This window comes from Nelusetta ayraudi, unplaced genomic scaffold (assembly GCF_046127955.1).
Source record: "Nelusetta ayraudi isolate G7.1 ecotype Tasmania unplaced genomic scaffold, CSIRO-AGI_Nayr_v1 ptg000031l, whole genome shotgun sequence".
Lineage (NCBI taxonomy): Eukaryota > Metazoa > Chordata > Actinopteri > Tetraodontiformes > Monacanthidae > Nelusetta > Nelusetta ayraudi.
In genome coordinates, this window is record NW_027466081.1 from 4,412,486 (window position 1) to 4,431,067 (window position 18,582).

The 18,582-nt window shown below is 45.5% G+C and overlaps 1 protein-coding gene across 1 annotated transcript in view; it reads right to left on the reverse strand.

The window, feature by feature from the left end:
* The window catches only part of pdia5 (protein disulfide isomerase family A, member 5), a 52,555-nt gene that overhangs the window by 2,993 nt on the left and 30,980 nt on the right, over positions 1-18,582 (reverse strand). The window contains exons 11-16 of the mRNA XM_076030995.1: positions 17,142-17,278; positions 12,622-12,692; positions 11,011-11,174; positions 10,559-10,689; positions 6,212-6,282; positions 99-233 (exon numbers count right to left, since the gene is read on the reverse strand). Of these exons, the coding sequence (XP_075887110.1) occupies positions 99-233; positions 6,212-6,282; positions 10,559-10,689; positions 11,011-11,174; positions 12,622-12,692; positions 17,142-17,278 (709 nt within the window). The remainder of the gene's footprint in view (positions 1-98; positions 234-6,211; positions 6,283-10,558; positions 10,690-11,010; positions 11,175-12,621; positions 12,693-17,141; positions 17,279-18,582) is intronic.

Below are 18,582 nucleotides of genomic sequence, written 5' to 3' on the forward strand. Positions count from 1 at the left end.
GTTACTCGAGTACATTTGTATTTCAGTATGCAGCACGGCCTCGGAGAGTTTTTCTTTAACAGTAAATCAAAGTGAGCAGGAACCCTCCGAACGCTTACCCCGCGGTCTCCACTGTATTTTTCCACAAATTTGCCGTAGTTGTAGTAGTTAAACGTCGGGTATCCCTCCACTCCTTCCTGCTTGCAGATGTCGTGGTTCTGTCCTTTGGTACAGTCAACAGCAGCGTAAGCAATCTGAGGAGAGATAAAACAGCCAATTAAAACAAAGCCAAAATGTGTGGAAAAAGAAACAGCGATTGCATGAAAAGATGCTAAACTGGAATTTGATTTTATGTAAAACAAATTTCTTGTTGAGGTAAAGCCAGAAAAATAACCCGGGAAATTAAGATGCCTGTCCCGTTTACACAGACTGCACCTTTAAATAAAAACAGCAATGTAACAAAGTGCTGGCATAACAGCAAGTTCCAGAATAAAACACTTTGGGGAAAAAATGTATGCTGGCACTAAACACACAGTTAAACATAATCTAATTCAATGCTGGTGTTTATTTGGACGAATTCCATTTCCTGTCTTAAAAAAAAATGTAAAGATTTTCATTATTCACTCAAAACCGCTGCAAATAACGTTTTTTTTTTTTTTTTTTTATTGCTTGGCTTTGCTTAGTTATTGTGTCTGGTGTCTCCAGAGCTCCTCGGTGCATTTTCTGGAACAAATAAACTTTATTAACACCGCGGATCAGCGCAGCAGGAAACGGCACTCATCGGAAATGAAGAGAGAATTTTAACGACAGAATCTACACTAATGGCCATTTAAGGTTAGCAGCCAATACGTAAACAAATACAATAAAAACATTGAACAAAGACAGATGTGCGCTCATTAGCGGAACCACTTGGGAGTAGCCGGCGGATGCGGTGCAGAAAATCCCACAACAATCAAACCCCACGACGTAAAAAACAAAACAAAAAAACAAAGCAGGAGGGGATTTATGTTGCGAGGCGGTCGCTTCGATTTGGCGAACAAACCGCCCCAATGAGGCGTAAATGCCGCCCCGCTTGTCCCTTCTGGGCGGCTGAAATGTCACCCTGTCTGCGGGTGTCGCGAGAGCAGCGGCTTCGCTATCAAACAGTCGCTCGACGTTTGTTGCCGCGGGACCGACGTGAAAACGACACATCCGCCGACGCCGAGGGGAAACACTTCTGAGCGCTTCCCACCCTTGGCGTCGAAGCAAACTTTATTTATTTTTTTTTTTTGACCAATTAAAACCTACTGCGCTGGCTGTTGTTTTCCTTTGCTTTTATGTTTTGCGTTGTTTTTTTTGTTTTTTTTTCCCTGCATGGAAAATAAGCATAAAGCCAGATGAGGCTGTTGGGGAATACGCGATTGGCTTCATCTCGCAGGCGGCACGGACGTAACGAACACAAAAGGAGGTAAAGGAAGAAAAAGGCTGCTTTGCATATCAGTGGAGACGCCGAGGACGGGGAGTTATTTTTCTGCGGCCTGGTAATTAGGCATGTCGAAACAGGGCCTGGATGTGGGATTGCAAAAAAACAAAAAAAAAACAAAAACAAAAAAAAAAAAACCCCGATGCTAAAACTCTTCAGGACTGACGTGCAGTAACTCTGAAACAGCAGAATCGATGGACAAACTGCCAGAATCACTGCTCCGGGGCAGTTGACTGCGTTAACACACACACTACATTAACAATATTTTTGTGTTCTGTCTGCAGCTGGATACGGCTTCAGCACAACTACTCACACCCGCTAGGAACACACCTCACTGGTGTCCAATACAAGGCCAAATGCGATTACGCTCCTTTTGTACAGACTCAAGGCGGCCCGATCGCTTGAGGTCGCTGTAAAAAATGTACAGTTTTGCTGTAAGTATCTCCATCAGTGACTTTCTGGAAAAGCTCTCAGCGCACAGTACGAATAATTTATGAGAACAGCAATAATTCCAAACAACTTTGTCCTAGCCATAATAATTCAACGCTCGCTTGAGGCGGTTTTGGTATTTTTGCAATCAGCGCGAAAGTGCAAAAATATTTTATGGAGGCGATTTTTGCCAAATTGTGCAGCGAACATTCAGCTCATGTGACACTGGTGTGTGTTGTCTCTGCCATGTGTGTGGCGAATTCGGAACAACATAGCTGTGTGCGTTTGATTGACATTATTTTGTCTTGTCGAGAAGGAGTAATGCTAATGGCTAATGCTAGCTCACCTGCAAGAATATTTGCCCAACTGATGAGTGATTCCTGAAATCTTCTCATTATTCTGCTGGTTTTGTTCGACAAATTCATTTTAAAACACATTTTCAAAAGTACACACCTTGCATGACTTTGCCCTCTGCTGTTATCCAAGTCCAACTTTTTTTTTATTTGTACCGCACTAAATCACATCCAAGGTCGTCTCAAATCGCTTTGTACAATTAGAAGAAAACCAACTGAACTCCCCGGAGCAAGCAAGGTGCGACAGTGGCCAGGAAAAACTCCCCTGTGGGAAGAAACTAATAGGACTCCAGAGGGCGCTCATCTGCTTTGACTATAGTTGGGGAGTAAAGGATATATCGTCTTACTTTACCGTTGGTGGATGTCTCTTTGTTCTACCCCTTTCTCTTCCTCTGTCCACCTTTACCGCGACTTCGCTCCAAGAGTTCCCCCACACAGACTTGTTGCAAGACGGATCCCAGATGGATTCACATTATCAGTCCAGCGTGGTCACAATGTTCCCCCTTCAGCGGCATCACAATCCTTTCCTTAATATGTTTAGAGTTTTATTTGCTCCACGTCTGTAGTTTGACAACATCAAGCGTCGATGGCAATACAGCCCCAGGCCGGGCTCACTAAGCCGAAAACCCAATCAGAACTTCTATCCAGTGGCGGGAGTAGTTACAAAAAGAGACATATTGGAAGTATCGCCTCCAAGCCGCCGCTCATCCCGGCGTGTAATCAATCAGAGTTGTATCGAATTGACAGGAGAAAATGAAGCCGTGGTGCCGATGTTCTTCAAAGGTCCACAGCCAATTCCGCTATCGATCGGCGTCCCAGTGACGGAGGGCCGCACATCATGCCATCGATCCGGTAATGAAATTTCTGAGGAGCAGCGCTTTTACAGTTGGCGTGGCCTCAATCCAGCAGCAGGACTCTGGGAGGCAGATCAGTATTTATATGAAGTGAGAAACTCTGGGCGACTTCCGTTCCAGTTCCAGTGGTTGGCCCACTTTGAGGTTTCCTATCGATTGAATCCAGGAAAAAGGACCAGCGACTCTGCGAGGAGCTCCTTTGGAGCATCGCAGCACATAATGTGCACTTTTTAATTGTTTACATCCTAAGAGCTAGAGCTCAGCTCGATGTTTGTCTTTGCCAAATAAGGCGAGGGTAGCTAATAAGACTGCGTGGTACAGCACACAGTGGCTTACCTTCATAAACACTGAGGATTACCGAGTAAACAAAGGCCCAGAGTCTCTGACTCTGATTGACTTCAGTCCAGTTCAGACACACTGGCCGAGGGAGGGACCGTAAGAGTTATTACTTCCTAATAGTGACACTGATAAAGCGCCAATGTGCCTGCAGCACGAGGGCCAACTGAAACCGTAAGCTCAAGTTGATCCTTTTCCCAGTACCAAATCTTACTGGTCTGAATGTCACAGGTAGAAGGGTCGTCAAATTTTGAATAGTCAATCGTCAAGTTTTGCTTTTCCTTTTCAAACATTCTCAAAGGCTCTTGACCGATTGATGGTTATCCTTTAGCCTCAAATAGGAAACATTTAATCTGGTGAGACAGGTTTTCTGATTTCTTGCAAAGCTTTAGATCCAGGATCTGCCTCAATATGTAGCATATAAGAGCACAACTAGTGCTTGTAGCACTTGTTTAGATTGTATGTACTTTAATTAAAAAAAAAAACAAAAAAAAAACCCACACATTTGCAGTTTATTGGATTAGATTAAAAGTTCAAATAAAGGTTTTTTCATGGCGGCCACTTTGATGATTAATTCCCTGTTAAGTGTTTTTTTTTCAAAGCTCGTGTTTGTCAGACAGACGGCAGCTGTAATGGGCAAACAGTGTTTCAACCAATTACATCACATCATCTATGTAGTGGCGAAGGGTACTTTGTTGTTTTTCCCAATTCATGATGCATTTATGCGCTCATGTTTGTCGTAAGTAAGAGCGAAGAAACCGAAGGTCTCGAGCGTCTCGACTCGGCGGCTGAAACATTTTCAGCCGGGGTGCCGAGCTCTTGGTTTGCCGAAGAAACGTTACAAAGTGTTGCCTCATGAAAAATGGATGAATCATTGCCGAGGATACGTCACTCTTTCTTCCCTTCTAACACCATGCGACAATGATTTCTGAGACGTTCCGAGAAAACTGCCCGATGGATTTGGAGCTCACGTTGAGCAAATCAAGGAAAATTCTAAATAAAAATGAAAATCTCCCCTCCGAAAAGCAACTTGCACTTTTTAAATGTGAGTGCTATTTTGGCGTGATGAATTGGAGTTCAAAGTGTTTCCAGACACGCGTCCGGAAAAGTGTGCTCGGTGTCTCTGTGTGTGTGTGTGTGTGTGTGTGTGTTCGCGTGAGTGTGTTGGACTGAGTCATCCAATTACAGAGGTTTGGAAATACTGAGCCCTGCAGTCAGGCAATATTAGCAGGAGGAGTGGGAGTGCGTCAGGACACGAGTCCTCGGGGAGGAGACGAAAAGAGGGAGTCGAGATGATGGAGGATCGGGAAGATTTCTGCGCCGCTGTGACTCGGTGAACCTCTAGCAACCCCCCCCCCCCGCGTCCGGAGGGCTGTGCGGCCTGACTGTGTGGGCTTCGGCTAAGTGGTCGGGGAACAGCTGATAGTTTTGAAAGGGAGAAGAAGAAGAAGAAGAAGAAGAAGAAAAAAAGCCATGCTGAACTGTTTGAAAAGCTCAAAGAAGAATGCGCGCAGTGTGCGAGGAGATAAATTGGGCAACAACTTCAGCTGAAATGACATTGAACAGCTCAGTGCACAGATATAGGAGCACGTGGTGAAAAGTGGTCAGAAGCGTACAAATACACGTTTTCATGTGGTGATTATGGCATCTACTCTTACTTCTGATCTGGGCTGCTGTTAAAGGGTGAGCGGGGGGATTGGCCCAGCAGTCATGGGGGGGGGGGGGGGGGGGGGGGGGGGGCAATAGGACGCCATTAAAGATGTATGTTTAATACTTTATGTATGAGAGGCGGGACAAAACCAATTTCTTAGTCATGGTAATAAAGAACTCATGTATATATTATAGAACAAGGTTGGCTACTATATTCTTTGTCTTGTTTTGCAGGTTATAGAGAATCTTTTATGTTTACAGACGACAAAACTAATTTCCGAACCTTCGGGACCACAGAACGCATCGCGCCCCAAACGGCTTTTGATGGACGGCAGCCGCAGTTTGCCGAAAGGGGCATTCTCATGTGCCGCTTTTACTCGCACGCACTCGCAAATGCGATTGCAAAACCGGATGAGACTCCTGAAACCGTCGACTCTGCAACTGATTGTTTGCGTTCTTTTTCCTCCAAGCTGCCTCTCAGAACTGGAGTTGAAAACCGGCGCCGTTTAGAAATCCCTGTTGGTGCCCAAGTACCCTTTTGGCTGCACTACCAACGGCCATCAGAGGTTGTCGTATTTGTCTAACAGGTGTGTGTCATAGTTACTATAGTTAAAGGCTACTGTCCTCCTGGCCCAATGTTCTTGTTTTTTTTTTTTATATCTTGCAATTCAAATGTGGAACTGAACATAATCCAACTAAAACAAAGTCCTGGGAGCTCACAAGGTAAATAGTCTTAATGTAAGATAAAATGTTTTGTCACTGCAGAATTGGACTCGTCCGTCGTCCTTCTCGCTGAATCTGGTGTCGCTGTCAGCTCACGCGGTGGCGTTGTGACGTCACGCGGAGTCGTCAGTAGCAGCTTTTGTGGCTGCATATGTTGGTGGTTTGCCCGAGACCGTTTCCCTTCTCGCACTGGCGCAAATGTGTTCCGACCGATCAAACGGGCCACAATGCGAGGTGAGAACTCGATGACAACTCAAACTGACTTGTCTCAAAGTAACTTGAAGCGGAACCACTGTGCAAGCACGTCCGAACGAGGAAAACGAGAGTTGTTGTCATGCCGCAGCTGTAAGCATGTGTGTGTGTGTGTGTGTGTGTGTGTGTGTGTGTGTGTGTGTGTGTGTGTGTGTTGTTACAGCACCACAAACCTTGCGGTCCTCTTTGAAGAGCTCTGCGGCTGTGGTGAAGTGGGGGACGGCGTTTTTACAGTGCGGGCACCCTGGAGGAGGAGAGCAGAGAGACACCGTCACAAAACAAACATCGGGATTTATACTGTAAATGGCACAAGTCGGTCAATCCCTCTAGCTCACACACACACACACACACACACACACACACACACACACACACACACACACACACACACACACACACACACACACACACCTTTGACACTACAAAGCGCGGCGTTTCTGTGATTGACGGCGCACTCGAGCTCTCTCGCGGGGAGTTTATGAGAAACCGTAAATCTTTTTATAGCCTCTCATAAAAGCCGCATCGATAACGGCAACGCAAAGTACTTCCGCGCACGCGGCGGCAACGCGTCACATTTACAGACAAGGAGATCTGCTTCCTGCCTGCGGATCGCCTGCAGATTTGAACCGTTACGAATCTGCGAGGGCAGATTTCTCGGATTTGGCGCTTTGCCCCCCCCTCACCCCCCCCATTTTGGGGAGGAAAATGGGGCGTCGACGTGCTAAGCGTGCAATCTTTTTCGACGGCTGTAAATTGGGTTTTCCAAGAAGATAGAAAGCGGGGGAAATGCAGCTTTGCCACAGGAGAAACAGGCTTTTAGTGAAGGGAAAAGAGGAAAAAAAAACAACAACAAAATGTCACTCCGCCACTGGCTCTGTTTCATTTGAGTGAATTTGGTTGCTGTAATTCCGCTCCCCCGCCCCCCCCCTGCAGTGTTTCGGTGACGGTCGTTTATTTTCAGATGCTTATCATGATTATGATTATGAGATGGAGTTTTACGCACAGTCTGGTCCGCCGGTACACTGTTAATGGCTTGATCAGCAAGCAAATTATCAAAATAGATTCAAGAGGCATCAACCAAATTCGGTATCATGCTGAAAAAAACCCTCAAAAAAACACCCTCATTTCTGAATCATCAGGAACACAAAGACAACGATTCTGCTCCAAATGGATTTTGATGTCTGGCAGTCACACTTGCTGAAAAAAGAAAAAAATGAAAGAAAAAAAAAGAGGAATAAAAAAGCATTTTTAGATTTGCAAAGTAGCGTTCATACTCGCGGACGCGACTGTGAAACCAGATTCGACTCTTACAGCCGTCGACTCCGCGACCGTTTAGTTTGCGTTCCTTTCCCTGTGTCGCCCCTCAAAACCACAATGGAGTCAAAATCAGTTTCCTGCCTGAACCACGCTAGGCCGCACACCACTGATGGCCATGAAAGGTTCCGTTATAACTGTCCAACAAGTGTTTCATCAGAGCACCAGAACCGAGGCGGAGCAGGTGGAGTGGACGCTGTGCGGAAAACCACAGGGATATATTGTGTTTCTGCATCAGATGTAATCTTCTTAACAACTTCTGGATGACTGATCTGCCCATTTCAGAAAATTTGTCAAACAGGAAGCGAGCAAGAAAGAGACCGATGAAGTACTTGGCCAGGAGAAAAACAATCAGATTCTGAACACACCTAAATATTTTATTCCCATCTTTCTTCACTTCGTTTCTTTATTCAAAGAAATCACTTCTGGTGCTTATTTGCTAAATTGGACACAATCGGACAATTCAATTTTAGTATTTATGTAAAGGGATTACCCACTGCGCGTTGCCCGAGGTCAATCACAAGGGGAGCTTTAGATTTAACTTGAGGCTAAAAGGCCAAAAAAAACTTGAATTTTGTATTTTTAAAAGAAGCAAAACAAGTAAAAAAAAAAAACAACAACTCCACTCGCGGCTCATTGCGCGAAAGCCCTGGGCTCTCTGGCGGTGCAGATGGGTTGGGCGGAGTGGGACGGCGGCAGCTTGTTGCTGCCCGACGTGCACCTGGAGACTCCCTTTGTAGAGCACAAACACCAAAGGGTCCGGGAGGCAGCGGCCTGGCTGCGACGTGCCGGCCGCGCGGCCTTTGAAGCCCTCATCAGACACGAGAGGCGGCGAGGCGAGGTGGCGCGCGAGTGACTGCGAGGGAATCGGTAATTAGGCGAGCCGGCCACTCGGTATTCCGGCTGCATCGGCGCAGGAGTTTAAGAGCTCGCGTGGAGAGCGTGTCACCTCGCGCGGCAAAAGTCTCCTTCATCCATCATCACGCCGACAGTTTAAAAAAAAAAAAAAAAAAAAAAAAGGTAAAAGTAGGATTTTTAGGATCTTTATTACTGTCGTTAATTCCAAACAAAATTGGGAGATGAGAAATGTAAAACCATGCCACCCGGAACTCTAAAGACAAAACGTTCCTTTTGTCTTTGACAAAGGTGAAAAAGAAGAAATTATAGGTTGAGGCAGAAGAGCACAGTGACACACAAAAAAAAAAAACGCAGAAGAAGAAAAGCAGATAGAAGCTGCCTTGCTGAACTGTAGCTGCTTCTCAACACACAAAAACTAGTCCAGACCCGCGGGGGTGCCGTCACTGGCCGTCCATTTCCAACTCCGAGATCACATCTTGCCAAGGTGTTGCTAAATTTTCTGGACGTGATCTCGACACGCCTACGAAAGTCAGGACAAAACTTGAGCGGCCGTGAGAAATCCCGCGGCCGCCGAATGCACCTCGAACCAGCCAGCAGAGGCGGCAGCAGGAGGCACCATTATTTCCAGTATATCAACGTCATTGGTCAACAAAAGCATTTTTTAAATGTTTCTAGCCATAAATGTGGTACTTTTACCCTTAAACTACGTTGCTTTTATGAAATAAAACTTCTTATATCATTAATTATTAATTGTATTGTATTCTGAAAATTTAGTGAAAGACAATTGAGGTGCATTGCCTCCCTTTCTCAATCGCTTTCAATGGGCAAAATGCATACGCGACATTGGCAGGTTGAAAAAATATCATTGGACGAATAATTTTCTGAAATCCCATTCAAGGGCATTTTTTAAATGTCATATTCCCCCACTTTTTGTGTCGTCTGAAATCAGAAGCCCATGTGTGGGCACTTGACTCAATGCTTAGCAAAGCTAATGGCACACCAATCAATTTTGTGCATAAAAACTGGAAGAAATAAAAGGTTGTGAAGATGCTTTCCTATCGATATTTAGCCTTGGTTCAAGTCTATTTGTGAAATTCCCTTCATTTATCTTTTTTTCAGTTTTGGTACAAGTTTCTCCATTATCACCCACTCGTCATGACAGTCCTCTGGTTTGACACGACGACCCTAAACAGTGCCGTTCGGGCAAGACGTTCCCGACAAGACGTTTCCCTTGCAGTCGCTTTCCCACAACCGGACAGACGTCTGATGGCGGCTCGCTCAGATTCACGGCCAAGGAGACGCACGCGGCAACAACGCGGGTTTTCAGATGTTGCTCCACGCTGGCCGTCAGAGAGGTCCCGGCAGTGTTTCCCAGACTTGCACAGCGGGGCTTTTAAAGCCAGAGATTTAGGCTTGGCCACGTGCTTCCAGTTAGGAAACAGATGAATTCAATATCAGACATAATAGTACATGGAGTCAGTGAAAGCCTTGTTGTGTCTGTGACTTAAAGACCTCCGCTGGTTCGTGTTCTTGTTGGGAACGAAGCCATTAGCCGGGAATCATGTGGATTGTGCCTGAGTTTGACAGCCGCTTTGCTGTCAAATTTTTACGAGCAATTATGACACTAATGAATAGGCAGAGCTAAAAAAAGGTCTCTTTAGCTCACTTTGACAATATTTTCCAAAAATGTTTCTCCAAGCTGTCAGTGAACTACACAGAAAAAGAAAATCCATCAGTCTCTTTTTCTTGCCCAAGTTTCCAGAAAGTCTGTGCTGAAACATCAAGGTCTGGCAAGCAGCCCTTTGTGATGTCACATAGGTGACATTACTGATATTACTCCCAGATGACCACCTTGCTTTTGTCCACAAACATGTGGAAGGTCCAACAGACAAAGACCCAGTCTTTTAGCTGGAGGATGTAAACAGAGGGCTAAATATGCCATTTTCTGGAGTTGTATTATAGATTACAATATGGAAATTAAGATAAAGAGGCGTGAAAAGGCACCAGATGGGAGTTCTGACGTCCACGTTGGCAGGATTTCACTCGGCACTGAAGAGCTTTTGGAAGAAACGCAAGTTGAAAAGATTCTGTATTGTACAACATCCCCCCATGACATCATTAGTGTTTATAAACTGTGAATGGGCGGCTTCACTGGCAGCTCTCAGTTGCGTATGTCTGCCAGTTAGAACCGGCGCTAGGATCGCGTTAACAGAGCGGCAATAAAACGGGCCTGATTGCAAAGGATTGCAAAGTGATTTGCGTGCGTGCGTGTGTTTTTGCACGGCAACGGCCCGGTTTATGAAACAAACTGGAACGGGCGTTAAGTAAGAGTGGTTGCAAGTTCTTACATGGCGCGTAGAACATGACCAGAGCGTGTTTCTTCTTCTTGAGCGCCTCCCGGAAATCCTCGGAGCCGAGGTGGCTGACGCTGGACGGCTTCTCCTCCCAGGACTGCTCCGGCGGAGGCGGGGCCTGGGGGCTGCAGACAAAACAAGTGAATAAAAAAAATGGCTCGGATTACAGTGAAAATCATTTCTCATCAGTAATAACAGCGTTATAGCCCGGTGGAGGACATTCGCCAAAGTTTTTTGGTCAATTGACATCATTAAATCTGTTCCATTTAATTTTTTTTAAGGCTCAATAAAGACGCAGTCGTCGCGTAAAATGAGGCAAAAGAAATAAAAGTTCCCACAACAGTAAAAAGATCCAAGTGTACAAACGACTCTCTGAACGCGATGCATTTGAATTATTTTCCATTTTTAACGAGCGGCAATAAAAATCAACGCGGCGTGTGACTCACTTGTGCATGAACTCGATGATCTTGTCTTTGTTGCGGAGCTGCGGCATCGTGTACTTCTCCTCGCCCCTCTCGAAGTACATGAGGGTCGGGAAGCCGGAGATCTTGAAGCGTTCGCCCACCGCCTTGTGCACCGTGGCGTCCAGCGCCGCCAAAACTCCGGGACTCTGCGGACAGCAGCGACACAGTCTTAGTGGGGATTTTTACAACAACTACTGCACCTACTTTTAACTCTAATATGCATAGTGAAATCAAATGTGCATCCCAGGGCTCTTGCATCCACAAGATGAAGATAATCACGCATTTTACTTTGAACATTGACCGAGCTCCTTTTTTTTTTCCGTCGGGAAAATGACCAAAATCTCATTACGTTGCCTCCACTCTGTGGTTTATGGCACATTGTAACGGCTTTGTCAAAATTTCATTTGTTTTAAGGGCTATTTTAATGACCAGTTCAGCAAAACCAACTGAAATCTCATTAGTACCAATGTCCTTTGGCCACCACAATAAACACGGAAAGTTAAAAGGAAGGTTTTTTTCCCCTGCCAAAACGTTCATTTGAACTTCTGACACTCACGATACAGTGATGTAAACAACTGCGCCGACTTCGTGGGATCATACAGTTCGTCACCAGGATATAATCCATAATTAGCTAACTGAATGCAGCCTCCAGAAATAAGCAAACACTGAGAGAACACAAAGACTTTCACGCGGAAGGCGTGGCTCGCTTGCACTACGACGCACCTAAAAGAGAGACGACAACAAGAACAGATTCATGAGGACATCTATGGACAAATATCACAAACTCTAATCCTAATATCAATTTGCCAGTGGGTATGTGGCCTGTTTCGCAACCTCTGTTTCTTCCACATTCTATCAGATGCTATTGTTTTTTTAGTTTAATTATTAAGGATTGAACGTTGCTTACTGAAAAAAAAAAAAACATATCAGTTGGAAAAGGACTCGGTTTTGTTTAGTTTGTTTCAAACTCACAAATAATTTGATCCACTGAGTAGCTCGACAATGGAAAGCAGATTAATAAAAGGGCTGTGTTGGTAGTGTGAACCTTCCCCCTCGGTAAAAATCCAAGTACCTTTACAGAGAAGAGCCTACGAAGCTCTACTTTACTATCTGGAAATTGAACGTGAAGTAGAAATATAAATGACATGCTGGGTTTTAAGGGCCGCTGGTAATAGAGGCTTCAGTCCATCCACACTCGATAATGGCCCGGCTCTTCCCATTGACCTCCAGCAGCGGGCAGAGAGCCACGAGGAAACAGCTCCAAGTCGGAGGGATGAGATAATTGCTACAGTCACCAGGCCGGAGTCGACTGGTGCGCTGCCTGCCTCCCTTGGCTGCGAGTGTTGGATTACTGCGGAGGGCCGAATGGGCAAGAGAGCGGGGAAGAGAGGGAGGCTGGGACACGCCCCGCTAATCACAAACACATCGCCAGCAGGACAAACCGAGCAGCCGGGTCCGGCTACGAGGGCCAACGGCCTCCCGAGGCGGAGACGAAGGTTTGTTATTGAGGTCTGTTCATGAGGCGTCGTCCACCTGTGCGGGTGCGACCAAATGGAAAGCGCACGGACGAACAGAACAGAAGAGCAAACTTACATCGCCGCCTTTGTTGAGTATTTCTGCAGCTTCATCATACTCTGGCTTCATCTTCTTGCAGTGGCCACACCCTGAAGGAGGGAAATCAAACGTCAGATTTGGAGCCGGTGGCATCGATCATGGTGCGTGTGAGAGCTTGACAGGTAGCGAGTGGAGTTTGAAATTAGGGGGCCTCCGATGAGTCACGGACCGATTAGAGGTTTCATGGAATGGAAAGGTTTTTTTTTTTTTTTTTTTTTAAACTAATGAGAGTTTTCTCTGCACGATGCACCAGGAAAAGTGCACAAATGATATGAATCACATTTTACAGAAAAGGTTTGGACATATTGAAAACGCTTGAAATGATTGTAATGCCATTGAACCAAAAAAAAAAAACCTGATAGTCTTGCTTGATGTTTACAGACCAGACCAGACACCTAGAGCAAACACTGGAAGGTGATTTGGTGAAGTCGTCAATTTAATTTTGGAAAAAACAAAAAGAAAGCCAAACACGCTTAAATACTCTTAGCTAATTTTAAATAATGGGCGTCATGAAAACATTAAACCCGGAACCTGGAAACTCGTAAGATGAAAAACATGAAATAACTGTTTCCATATTGTTACCTGTTGATATACATGGAATTCAACAGAGTAGTAGATCTGCAAGGACCTTAACATTAGCCAATCAGGTGAGCCGTTGTCTAAAGCTGCCACCTCAGTGAGGATAAACAAGATGGATGAGCAAATCAGCACTCAATCTTTACACACACACACACACACACACACACACACACACACACACACACACACACACACACACACACACACACACACACACACACACACACACACACACACACACACACGTAAAAGTGTCTTTTCCAAAAGAAACGGCTTCCATAAAGCCATTGCGGCGAGGTTTGATGGTGCAATCTTTGCACAATATTACACCAGCGCCGCTGTCTTGTTAAATCAACGTGTCGACGGGTGTAATTCTCCAGCGTCTATCCTGGGCTGTCAGTGGCGGTTTTTACTGCTGGCATGTTGATGGCGGAACTGTAAATTTGACGAGTGGAGTCACTCGTGTTTCTCCAGGAGTCTTAAATCATGTCTGGTTACATCCTGAAAGGGTCAATTAGACGGATGGGTGTCCAAGTACACGTTTTTAAAGGTTTGGTAGCAGATGTCTGATGATGATTATGATAATGATGATGATGATGATGATGACGACGACATTTTTAGAGGTTTGGTAGCAGATGCATGACAATGATGATGAAGATGAACACGAAGATGATGATGACATTTTTAGAGGTTTGGTAGCAGATGCCTGATGATGATGATGATGATGATGATGATGATGATGATGATGATGATGATGATGGCCAAGATGATGGTGATGATGGTGATGATGATGTCAAGCTTGAGCAACTTTTGGTCAGAGTAAGAACAACTCCAGCAAAGATTTCTGTTTGGACTTTTGTTTGTTTAGCGACTGTTGGAATTGAGGTCCAGCACAGATGAAGAATGAAGTCAAACGAGTTGATTGACTCCCTTTGATCATCAGTGATCAACTTTCAAGATGTCAAACTATTCCATTCCTGGACCAGCAGCACCAGTCTTTTTATTCATTTTCTTTTTTTTTCGTCAAAGCCTTTTTCACAGCCTGCTTAAAATGACTACACGTTCTTCATGCTCTGCTCAGAGATACAATTGGTGCACTAATTAGACAAGTCACAGGAGGCCCTGAGCATTGCGACTTGGCTCTGAGCAGGTGCATTCAACTTGTTGCAGGAGCAACAAGCAACAAGAAATCTTTTTTTGTTTGAGAAATAAAACTTCAAAGAAGAAACAAAAAAAACTCATCACTTCACATCCGTCTGTAAGAAGCTGCAAAGCTTTTTGTCTTGTGTATAATTTGTGGAAACTTTGCGACGGATCGCTTCTTGTAAAACGTCAGTGAGGTGAGTTTCGCACAGTAAAGAACATTTCTGCCTCCTCTCTGAAAACAGTTCCAACGGCTGCACCCCCGTCCTCCGTCATCGACATAACACAGACGCGCAGGCGAGTTGTTTTTAAATCGCGAACAGACGGATATTAAATTATGTCACTTGGCTTCTCCGAACTCCGGAGCTCATATTTCTGGAAAAAGACAAGAAAAAAAAAAAAAAAAAAAGAGAGAGAAAAAAAAAAAAAAATCCCATGTTGTGACACTTTGGCAGGAGTTGACTTTAAATATTACAGGAAATATTTTCAATTTAAGGGCGGGGGGATAATGAAATAGTGGATTGTGGCAGGTCCCACCGCAGTCTTTTAGCGCCGCGGATGTGGACTCGTCATTCCAACAGCTGGAGTGTGTTTTTGCCCTCTGGGTGGAGTTGCACTGCTCCCGGCAGCCTCGAGGCACTCTGACGCTCTCGTGCAAAGTATGTGCTCATGTTTTCAGCATAATGAATCATAATCACGGTGACGTTAGGCAGAGGACGTTACTCTTTTTTGGACATACATACATACATATATATATATATAAATATATTCATCGAAAGGAGGGAAAGCACGGACGTGACGTGTCAAAAATGTAGATTTTGTTTTTAAGTGGTGGTTCTGAATGAGCTGCTTTTCCTTCTTAAAAGTTCTGCACTATCCAAAAAGTTTTGCTAAACTGATCTGGCACTGAGCAGAAGCTTTTTTTTTTTTTAACCAGCGTTAGTAGGGAGCTAAAACCCAGCCAGTCCGCTGGAGGTTGCAAACAGAGGGCTAAATGTGCGTAACCAAGGTGGGAAAAGGCTCGACGACAAAGGAGGCTTAAATGAGTGAAGTTTACATTCTGACTTACACAACACTGACGGCAGGGTTGCGCTAGCTGACGGACCCGGCGCGGCTGGCTATTTCTGGGAAAACCGCTGCAATATGGCCCGTGACTTACAGCGACAGGCGGGCTTATGCGAACCATATGGCAGCTGCTCTCACGCGCTGCTGCCGCTGCCAGGATGAGCTCCGGAGCTCGGAGCTCGCCGAGCAGCGATACTCGAAGCTCACGTTGCCGCAGACGCCTCGCCCGCCTTTTCCTCTCCTCAAAATCTCTTTCTCTGCTTTCTGCATCTGCTCGTTATTACGGAGCGTGACAGTTAAACATGGGTGTGTGTGTGTGTGCATGCGTGCGTGTGTTATTTGTGGGACTAAACAAGAATTCCACCCCAGAGAACATTTAAGAGTGTGTTTTACTCGGCGGGATTAAAGCGTGCGGCTCCGTAACTGCGCGTTCTTTATGGCTCTAGACTACGACACGGCTGTTTATGTGTTTCGAGAGCGAGAGAGAGAGCGAGAGAGAAAGAGGCGCCGGTAAAAGAGAAGGCCGGGCACGTGCTCGACGTTCTTATGGTGTCAATAAATCCCGCCGGACGGACAGCGGCCTCACAATAAAGCCGGCCGACTAATAAGCGTCGCGTCTGTGTACCTGAAGCCCGATCCGTCTCGCTCCCCCTTCGCCTTAAAGCTCCAGTGTTGCTTGAAAGATATTAAAAAGGCGGCCGTGGGCCACGCTGCGGCGCGCTTCTTCATTATGATGTGGACGGGGGGATGGGAAGGGGGGAGTGGCTTGTTTAAGGTCAATCTCCTGCCGCGGAAAACACAGAGCGTGGACCAGGCCGCGATACGGATTTCTGTTTGAGCGCATAAGGAAAAGCAGTATGGAAATAACAGGACGGAAAAGAGACGGGCAGATTCTTGCAGATTTTTTGGGGGGGGATTTTTTTTTTTTTCTAAAAAAATGCAAACCTGTATGAATGTTGCATAAAAACTCCCCTTCAGGGGGTTGCTAGCGTCGGTCGCAAAACACTTTGGCTGGTTTTAACCTGGCTCTCCCTCATCAAGGGGACAGCCGATTTGCTCGAGCGGGCTTTGGACACAACAGTGACAAAGCCAATTGACTCACCTGGCAGTGAGGGAATCTGATTGGTTTGCTCTGAAGGGATAAAAAAAAAAAAAATACGAATCTGGTGCGTCCGCTCGGCTTCGCGGGGGATTACGAACATAGGGCTGGAATTTGAGACGCTAACAAGAACAAACAAACCCCGTTAGCATCTGTCTTGCATTTAGGAGAATTGCATCAGACGAAAGGAAACAAAACAGTAAAAACTTGATTAAATGATAGTCCAGTTTGCTCAGATTTTTCAAGAAAAGATGTCAAAACAACAACAACAACACAAAAAAACCCCCCACATTTTTCTTTCAACCAAACAATTATGGAGGAGAGAACATTGAACTCTGGCCACTTTTACCGATGGTGATTAGCATCAGAAATGGCCAACACACTGTTTCAGTTTATCACTGCTATGTGCATATTGCATGGAATCATATGGCCATATTCAGACCAGCCAGTTTAAAGAAACACCAAGAATTTTCACTCCTTCACTTCAAGCAAATATTTGTCCAGGAGATTTGCTTGGCATTAGGATGAATTGAATTGAAGTGAAATTGACATCTGATTGGATTTCAATACATCTGGCTTAGGAAGTGGGCGAACTCTTAGTCCCTTTACTCACACGGAGCGTAGAACATGACCAGGGCGGCGGGATGTTCCTCTAGGAAGCTGTCGAAGGTCTGGTCAGTCAGGTGAAAGACCGGAGAGTCCGACTCCGCCCAGGGCACCTCGGGGGTCTTTGGCTGCGGAGGCTGAGGACTGGCACACAAATAAGAATAACATTTATTTTTTAATTTTTTTAAAACAAACAAACAAAAGAGGCAGGCACACTGAAGCTGAAGACAATCTGCATAGAGAGAGAGAAAAAAAAAGAATCAAACACAGCTGTAGTTCACATTCCATGCGACACACACACACACGCACGCACACACACGCGCACACACACACACGCGCACACACACACACACACACACACACACACACACACACACACACACACACACACACACACACACACACACACACACACACATCTGCATCCAAGCAGCCGCGCCTTGTTGTCGGAGCTCGGGGGCTGTGAGGCCAGAAACAAATCTGACACGCTGCAAACAAGTGTAAATTCTCACAAGGCTCATACTTTTTTTCCCCCTCCCAATTGTATTTATTTAAATTGTCGCCTCATTATTCTGCAGCTGCTCCGGCGCACTTCCCCGCACAGCCTCGTTACGAAAAACCGCAAAGTGCTGCATCAGTGTAATCGCGGCAAGTGTCTTTGAGCTGCGCAAACACTGGCATGAAGATCAGGTGAAGGGGGGGGGGGGCGCGCGATTCAAGCCAATAAAGGCAAAATACGCTCCTACTGCTGCTGGAAAGAAACAGCTGCATTCTCTAAATTCCCCATCAGTGTAAAAAAAAAAAAAACAAGAGGTAAAAACTTTCCAAAAAAAATTTAAAAAACTGGGAGCGAAGGGCGGAATAAAGAACCACCGAACAGCTGAACGCAACAGAAACACCATCAAACCTAAAGAGCCAATAAAGGCGCGATAAACCGGGAGAGGGGATAAAAAAAAATAATGCACGGGACAAGCGGACGGCAGGTTTTAAAATATGAATGCGGCAAATGAAAATTACCCTGAAGGAAAAAACAAAACAAAAAAAAAAACACCAAAACAAAACCAAAGCCCTCCAGCTGTTGGTTAACGACAGCCAGCACGTGGAGGGCGAAAAAAAAAAAAAAACCCTCCTGATGCAACCAAACTGTAAATGTGATGAGCAGCGCAGGAAGGCCAGGCTTTTAATCATCCTCGGGGGTGAAGGTGGGATGATTACGCGGAATCCATCGGGGGCGATGGGAGTCTTTTCGGGTCGTTTGGCAGTATTGCAGAGATAAAAGTTGTTGTCGTCTAAAAAGGCGAAGCTCTCCGGGGTGGGAAAGAGCAGAGCGGTTCCAGGCAAATCCGTCATCCTTTTCGCCTTGTTCATATGGGCGGATCCCATAACAGAGCTCTGCGATCCATGAACATTTTTTGAAGGTTTTAAGTTTGAAATCTGGGGTGTGGAAG